This window comes from Centruroides sculpturatus, unplaced genomic scaffold (genome assembly GCF_000671375.1).
Source record: "Centruroides sculpturatus isolate CEXI.00-Female unplaced genomic scaffold, Cexi_2.0 scaffold1045, whole genome shotgun sequence".
Lineage (NCBI taxonomy): Eukaryota > Metazoa > Arthropoda > Arachnida > Scorpiones > Buthidae > Centruroides > Centruroides sculpturatus.
In genome coordinates, this window is record NW_019385380.1 from 98,085 (window position 1) to 107,594 (window position 9,510).

Here is a 9,510-nt window from a genome sequence, read left to right on the forward strand (position 1 = left end):
TGGCATATTTTAAACTTACTTTATTAAATTTAAACTTAAAAAAAAAAAAAAAAGATAGCTGCATTCTGTCACTTCTATTAATTAAAAAGCTTTCCATAGTGACCATGTGATACTCTGTTATCCAATTGGAAGTGACAATTTAATAAACCCATTATTTAGAAAGTGTTGTTGCTCAACTTGCATACAATTCATCGTTGTTTTATCAATGTGGAATTTTAAAAACTTGCTATTTTGTCCAAAAAAAAAAATGCTTAGGGGAAAGTGTAATAGTAAAATTGGTCAGGTAAATTCTAGATCTAAAAGAATAATAACAACTGAGACCCCTGAAGTCTGATGAGCAACATCAAGTAACAATGGTTTTGTCAAAGGCTGCAGAAACAGACCATGTCAAGTTCGACTTGAGCAATTAGAAATATTAGCAACTCTTTTTGAATTTCTTAAAATCTCTACTCTCCTCAATTCTTCAATCTCTGCTTTCTCAAAAAATATTCCATCATGCTTGACAAGGAGTTTCTAGTTACAGTGAGAGACTGCTTAATGCTAGGGATAAATTCCTAGACGACAAAGCGTTAAACTAGCATTAAACTAGGTCATTTTAACACATAGTAAATAGGGAAAGGGAAACATGTGACCAAAAATAAACAGATTTTACTTTAAGTTATTTTTATATTAATTTGCATAATAATATAATATAATATAAAATAATTAATAATGAAAGAAAATGAAAAGAACAAAATGAACTTAAAAAGTAATAAAAAAATAAGCTAAAATAATAATATGTTTAATTTGTAATAAATTAACATATTTATTGTGTATATTTTGAATTGATTAACAGACAATATTAAAACATTTTAACCATAATAATTTAACCAAAGATAAAATGTCTTACCTAAAATGGACAAAGTTACAACCACACAATCAAATACATTCCATGGCTCTTTGAAATAATACCACCTAAGCGCAAACATTTTTAATACACACTCAGTAGTGAAAATGGCAATAAAGAATATATTTAATCTTTCTAAAATACTGTCAAACGTTTCAGTCTGATGATAATGTTCCATTGCCATCACCAACATATTAAGTCCAATAAATAACATGATTGCCATGTCAAATTTTGTGTTAGTAATTAGATCAAATACAACTGCTTGTAATTTAAACTGAAAAAGAAAATAATAAATATTTATTATTTTGATTAATAATAGGTATTATATAAAAATGTACTGTGGTGAAAATTTAAATTACCCTTGGTCGAGGAATAGCTTTTGCAGGTTTCTTCTCTCCCATTTTTTTCATGGCATTATAATATTTCTTTTGGTCCTCTGTCATAAACATCTCAAGGGAACCCCCTAAATAATAAAAGTTATTTACAGTGTTAGTAAANGATAATTGGATCATGATCATTATTATAGATATTTCCAATAGCCAAATTGAATTGGGAAATATACAAAACAAATATTTGCTTTTGTATGTCACATTATTACTTTATGAAATGTAAATTATATTGAAATATATTGAAAATATCTTAAAAGTTGTTGTTAAATCAATTGTATAAATTATTTTAAGTTTATGTCTAAAACACCACAAATAAATTTTAATAAACTCCATTCTATAAATTTTTAAAACTAACTTGCCGTAAATTCCACTCTAAATGTTTTATTAATTAAAAATTTGACAATATCAAATTTTTGTAATAAAAAGAATTCATTATTTTTAAAATCATAATTAAATTCATTTAACTTAGATTCAATTCAGGTAGTGACTCTCTTAAAATTCTCAAATAAATTAAATATATATAGCTTATTTATGTTATGATTTAACAGTATCACTTATTTATTAAAGTAACATTTAACATGGAATCTTTCATAGATAAATGAACCATTAATTTATTAATGAGCAAATAATAGATGAAATAGAAACCTAATAATTAATTTGAGTGATTAACTTGGTGGAGCATTTAGCGTGAATTCAAAAGATAAAAAATTTGATTTCAATTTAAACTCAAATTTAAATTTTTTGTTTTGTTTTTGTCAAGCAGGCATGTAGTATGTATATCACATTTATTTAGTGGTTATTATATATATGATTCCATGTTATTTATGTCATCATTTAAATTATATTTTAATAAAAATATTATAATTTTTAATAGAATACATTTAATATAATTATAATTAGTTAATTTAAAATATAAAAAGCGAAATTTTTATTATTAGGATAAACAGCTTAAGTACCATTGTTGCTGTCTTAATTATTAGACTTTCTTTCATATCATTCAGTCATTCTTATAATAGAATAATAGAAGAGGAATATTTAATAACTTAGATTGAAACAATATATACTTGAATAAATGAATATGCAATGGAATTTTGTCTGTCATTAATATTTACATGTATTAGTTTAGCAAAAAACTTGAAATAATATTTATTTACAGTTAAAAAAATAATAATGCATATAATAAATGAATACCAAATTAGCTCTAGAAAATTTACTTACTTTATATCCAATAAATAATGAGTGTTTTTTTTTTTTTTACAAATTTATAAGTAGAATTTTTTGAGTTATGTGTTTGTTTATAATCTTGTATTTCAAATTAACCATATATCCTTCTTTGAATGAAGAACACAAATCTTTCTACATATAAAAGAAAATAATTTAAAATGAATAGTAATAACTAACATTTTAAAATTTATTTATATCAAAATTAAATATTTCCTAAAATAAATGTAATAATTTTTGATTAAAAAGTGATGACAGTTAAAATTTTTGTAATCTTATTTTGATGTGTGTGTTTTGTAAATTTACAAATTGAAATAATTATGCCAAAGACTGGAAAAAACTTATTCGATGTTTTGTTGGACCCATAATATTTTTATTGTTTACCATTTTTTTTGATATTCTCAAACAATAACATGGGAAAACAATTAGTAAACATGTTAAAGGAGATTATAAATACAAAAATTTCCCATTAAAATGTAGTTTTAGATGTACTTCAGAGAAAATTTGATTTAAAAACAAACTTAAATTTTTATGTTTATGAGATTCATATACAAATCTATTATTTTATGAGTTAGTTGATAAATTTTTAGAATAAAATGACATTTTTTTAAAAAATTTTATACATAACTCAATCAAAATATTTTATCTTAAATCTATGATTTTTTGCAATTATAAAATTTTTTCTATATTATTTGGTTCAATATTTATAGCTTTAAACAACAATAAATGCTAATAGTAAACGTGTGATGATTAGTTGCTTCCGAGACGAATTTTCATACCGTCGTCGTGTAAGTTAGCTTTTGTTGAAGTGTAAAGATTAATTTAGTCAAGAAATCACAATGCAGCAGACTTTGGCTTGAGCATTGGTTCGTTGTGATAAATTATCAAAAATTTATTCAATGATGTATTTACAGGCAGTATGGTACAAACTGTGAAACATTTTACAAAGTAAGTACAAGCTGAAAAGGCATAATTGAGAAAATGATTGAAACTGGGTGGTAAGATGGAAATGGCGAGTCAAGGTCTTGAAGCAATCTTCAGCATAGCAGATTCTTCCATTATAAACTTGTCATTCTCAAAGCCATGCTTTGTAGTTAAGAGTTAGAGTTCAGGCTCTTTGAAACATAAGTTTTTCATATATTTTTTAAATTTTTTTTTCACTAGAACAGACAGGATGACAGGAATGTATCATATTCCTCTTCAATGTTTTATCCTGTGATTGCATTGTTTTCAAAGCTAATAAAACTTTCATGAATGCTAGAGTGCCTATTTCAGTGGCAACTAAGTTACTAGGATTGGAGTTAGGTAATAATTCTATACTAGCTCCTGCTATGTATAACAGGCGATAATTTATGCTAGATTTTTCTGATTTTTTTTACATGGAGTGATGATTTTCCCAGAAGAGAAGAAACTAACAAAAACCTTTATATTCTTGACATTTAGAATTAATTATACAACCACCACTTTAGTTGTGTTCAAATAAAATCCAATGCATAGTGTGGTATAGGATATTATAAATTATTTGCAGTCTTGAGCTTTTATATATACTAGCAGTATAGACATCAAGCCAATGGTGAGATCTGCTTCATTTTTTTCTTTTTATGAAATAATGTTGTGCACTTTGAAAAGAAACCATAGTCTTATCTATATGGCTTGAAAAATGTTGGAAAGGATATAAGAAAGCAAGTATTGTTGCGTGGGAAGCTGATTTATGATGCAATGATTATGCTTTCTTGTGACAACAGTAACAACGCAGAAAGGCACATGATAAATAAAATCTCTTAAGATTTTGCAGAGTTTTGATAATCTCTGCTTTTCAAAGTCTGGTGGCCAAAAGTCCAACTTCTGAACTCAGCCAATAACTTTGTAGATTAGTTACTCTTATCACTCTTTCACTTTCTCTGCTCATTTAAAAGCGGCAGGAAAACTGAGCTTTGTAGAGTGTTTTTAAAGGTACAGTGCAGAGGTATTAGGACATGAGATAATTAAGCATTGATTTTCCCACCCCTATACCCTCAAAGCTGTATACTCCTTTTATAACAACACTCTTGTAACATAGCTGAAGTTGTTTGCCACCCAATTTCACAGCTTGATGCTGATAACATGAATCTATTCGTAAGTGCAAAATTTTTAATGCCATCAGCTTAGGAAGCAGAAAAACTGAGGAAGATTCTTATAGATACATTATCACTGATAAGGGGAATGATCCCCTTACATTTTTATATTTCTTCTTATAAGAAACCCTGTTCTTAAACAGAATCTTTCGAATTTAGTTTTTGAAAACAGCTAACTTAACAAGAACCACCTCCAACCCACCTGTGAGTTGTTACTGATACAGAATCATATTTCTATTGGAATCACATTTACATCCTTCACATTCTGTGTAAATGGTGGGCACTGAAGTTTTCTAGTTAAAACATTCATTTCATTTGGCATTGATTAAATGTCCAAAGTGCTAAAAAATAAATAAATTATATTAGGTAACAAAAACTTAAATAATTTGCATCTCTTTCCTTTGAATAAATTTAACATGTTAGAGAAGCAGTACAAATTCTGCTCCCATTTATGTATTATATATAATATATATATATAATTTATATACACAAGTAAAAAACAAACTTTCAGAATAATGATAATAACAAATTTAACAATCACTCTCTAGTAATTTCTGACATATTTTTCCTTTAAACTCTGGAAACTTTGTAAATAAAAGCACTTTGTTATGTCATAACATCATATGTAATAAAAAATACATTCTAAAATCCGTAAAATGTCTATAAATCATAATATATATAAAACAAAGTAAAACTTAGATGCCTCCACATTTATCCTATTGTAGCAACAAGAATGGGACCTTTATCCCTTTTTTTAGTTTGCATATTTACAAGTAGTGTAAATAGACCATAATTACAACTAATCAGTCATTAGAAAAATAACATGGAAAACATTGGTTTATGTCAACCAAGTACAGGTGTTGCAAGCAGACTGGTACTCAACCCGTGCATAAAGAATATAAAAATATACACTTCATGCAGATATTGTCAGCGATCATTCATCAACCAATTTCTGTGTAGATAATGTTGATGTAGAAAGCCCCCATTCCCTGTTTATAAATATCACACATCTGTGGAACGACTTGTAACACTTGGTGACCTAGAATGAATCACAACTTTGTGACCATTTCTAGTTACATGGCCATCACTTTCAATAACAATTGCAGTCTGTTGCTGACGAGGTTCAGTAGCACTACACCCTTTATAATGACGCCATGCTCTTTGAATAACACGAGCATTGTATTCTTCCTGTTGACGGAAACGCGTACTGCTGATTGGTTCATAACCTTCTACATCTTTCCTAGGAGCAACTTCTCCAAGCTCTGCAGATTCTTCTATAGCAGTACCTTTTCTTGCAAAGAAATCCTTGGTCAGTGCATCTAGAATGTCGACACAATACATAAGATCATCTTTACATATTGTGATATCCATGTCAATGATTTTGTACTTATTAGGTTTCTCAATCTGCAGTGGTTCTTCTAGAGCATCAAGGAAGTCACTCAAATCTTCATATTTGATATATTGTGTACCTTCTGGATCATATTTCTGCCATATTTCATAATACATATCATAATCATCTGCTGTCAAGCCTTCCTGTACATCTTCTGTGGCTTGACTGTAGTTTTCAAGAATGACGGCAATATACATATTAATTATAATTAAAAAGCTGACAATTAAATAGGAGATCAAGTAGGCAACTGCCACACCTGGTTTACCACAATTTCCTTCAATACCTTCATCTTCAGAACCTTGTTCACAATCACTGTCGTCCATAATACCTAATAACACACTATCCCAACCTGCTGATGTTGACATTTGAAATAAAAGAATCATTGATTGACCAAATGTTTCAAAATTAAAATTATCATCAATGCCTGCACGATGTTTTACAGTCATGAAAAAAGACATTCCAAATATGGCATAGATAAACATAACTAGAAAAAGCAGAAGGCAAATATTAAAGAGTGCTGGCAAAGACATGGCAAGAGCAAAAAGCAAGGTTCGAATCCCTTTGGCCCCTTTGACCAACCTGAGGACACGACCAACTTTCACAACACGAACCACACGAAGAAGAGTAGGTGACACAAAATAACTTGCTATCAGATCTTTGATTGCAATGCCTATAAAAAGAAAATAAGAATGTTATGCATCTTTTCACTAAATAAATTATAATGCAATTTAAATAAATTAATAAAATTTAATATATACTTGGTAATCTAAGTCAGCTAATTGAACTATATTTTAAAACTATTTTAAAAATGGTTAAAATTAGTTTGGAACAGCTACATGTTGTTATTCATGATTCCAATTTATTACTTTCTATGAAGTGACTAAATCATAAATAATAACACACAACTTCTGGATCACCTTGTATATATAACTAAACTGATCTGTACAACATAAATCTGCTTTAGAGAGAAATATTGTATTTAGTCTAATAAACAGTGCACTGTCTATAACTTGTGCAGCTTGCAACTTATATTTAACAACTTTCAATGTTATATACATTTTAGAATAATGGCATTTTTTATAGAATAAATTTCTGTTTTCAATTATTTACAATTTTAACTTTAATAAATTATTCTTAATATATAGTCATTATTTCAATTAAATTATATTTATGATGATGATACTTTTCTCTTTGCAAACAGAATATATATTTCAAAAATATATATTTAACAATTGAGGACATGAGTGAGAAATGACAAGATGCTATCTTAGAAAATCAAAGTTTTGAGTGAACTGATGTTTAAATTTTTACTATGTAATTTTTTTTGGTATAAATATATGCACGAAATAGTGTAATGCAGACAATATTACAGTATTGTTTAATTCCTGAAATCTTTAATGATAGTATGTGAGAGATGAATATATTGCACCTTCATCCATGCAACAATCAAGTTTTGAATAATTGTAACATAATACCTTCATCCATTCATGTATTCAATTGTAAATCTGATAATGAACAAAGTAAATAAAATTTGGATTACAATTCTTGACTTTGAACTAACACTGAAAATAAATATGTTAGAAACCATCATAAAAATTAACTTATGAGCTATTCATTAATATGAAAACTGAATGTTTGTACAGTAAAATCTGTTTAAAACAGAACTCCACAATACCAGTCAGAATTTTCCCATGATGACAGATTTGTATTCTATAGAGGGTTGTTTTGATTAATATAGGAAAAGAGAAAAGTTGAAAAAATCTTTCACAATTCATATTTAGAATTGTTTCTCCTCCAATGTAAGTGTTTTATCTTTCAAAGACATGTTAAAAATACCAAAATATGCATATAGTGTACAGAGGATGCAATATCCTTGGAATGTATTTTAATTGAATTTTAATTTAGCTACGGTTATGCTGATAAATTCCATTTTATTCAGATTATGTTATGCAATTGTTACCCAAACAGTCTTCTGTTTCTAATCAGACATGTTCCCAGTTTATAGTATTTTATATAGAAAATCTTTCCATTCTGAGGCTTATGTTTTATTTAGGCAGGTTCCTTTTGTAGCAGATATGTTTTGAAGAGATTTTACTGTATTTTGTTATTTTCTATTATGTTGAAATTTTAATTTTGGTTCTTATATTAAAAAAAAAATATTCATTTAAATTAAAATTTTAATATTTATTAGGCAGTATAATCAGTGACATTTTCTTCAATATAATTCACATAAAGATTCAAATAATAATGGCTTTTAAATATTAATTTTAAAATATAAAAAAAACTTAAGATTAAAGGCTGTAAATTAAAAGTTTAATATCAGAACTCATTCTTGATACCAATTTCAAAATAAGATTAATTATCTGCACATGCTGAGTAAATACTAACTGTTGTGTGCCCAGTTTCTTTTTCATTCTTGATCATATGAAATAAATATGTTATTAATTATATATTCCAATATACTTGTGCCTTCTCACTTTTAACTTTTCAGAAATAAAATGATTTATATTTTTAATTTAATATTAGTTAATATATAAAAAAAAACTTGATCAATATAGGATTGCACCATTATCAATTAATTTTGTAAGACAAAATTATGTGATTATATCTTATTAACATCAATTTAGAAAATTATAATTCCTAAACTATCTTACAAATATCTTGATTTCATCATTCATATCTTTCTACTTTGAACAATATCTAAATAATTTACACATTGAAAACAAACATTGTGATTATCAAAATGTGATGGTTTCTTATAGAATGATATGAATAGATCCTTGATTGCCCATAAAAATTCTAATATCCGAAAACATTCCTTAACATAACCCAACATAATATTTCCATAACATAAGCCATATTATTCCTTTTTTATTCAATCTACATTATTGAAGATTATGAAGAACACAGAGAATGAATCTGATGACTAAAACTATAATTTCTTAAACTACTAGTAGCCTGGGACGCCCCCCCTAGTGGGCGTTATTTACAAATTTCCATGAGGCACGGTTCCTTTGACTTTCTTGTTCCTATCAATATGCTGTACAGCTCTGTTAAAGTCCCAATGGTAAGATTTACCCTCCAAATGAAGAGGTGGCGACCCCCCCAAACTGTAGCCCCTGTGCAAACAATAAAGTCAAAGGAACCATACCCCTACTCACGATCCTTCGCGAGATATAAGTCCCTGAAATAATAAATTCCTATTACAAATATACTGAATTATTTATATTGTTATATTGACCAAATAATAATTTATGGGCCAAATGAATAATAATAATTAAAATTGTTAATTTGAATGTTTGAAATATGACACACGATAGGGGCGCCTCTAGTGTCCGTTATCAAACGGTTACGGGACGGACACGAAATGAATGGGTTATATATATTAATAATAGTTTTTGCTAATTATCTGAGTTTAAAAAATTACGGTTAAAACAAACAAAGCATCATTCTGAGTCATAATTAACTGTTCTTTGTAGTTATCGTAGTAAATCATTATTTTATAAAGAG

General features: G+C 27.6%; 1 protein-coding gene across 1 annotated transcript in view; it reads right to left on the reverse strand.

Moving 5' to 3' along the window:
* Window positions 1–9,510, reverse strand: part of LOC111638342 (sodium channel protein para-like) — a 43,437-nt gene that overhangs the window by 9,276 nt on the left and 24,651 nt on the right. The window contains exons 6-8 of the mRNA XM_023384039.1: window positions 5,617–6,670; window positions 1,246–1,483; window positions 890–1,160 (exon numbers count right to left, since the gene is read on the reverse strand). Of these exons, the coding sequence (XP_023239807.1) occupies window positions 890–1,160; window positions 1,246–1,483; window positions 5,617–6,670 (1,563 nt within the window). The remainder of the gene's footprint in view (window positions 1–889; window positions 1,161–1,245; window positions 1,484–5,616; window positions 6,671–9,510) is intronic.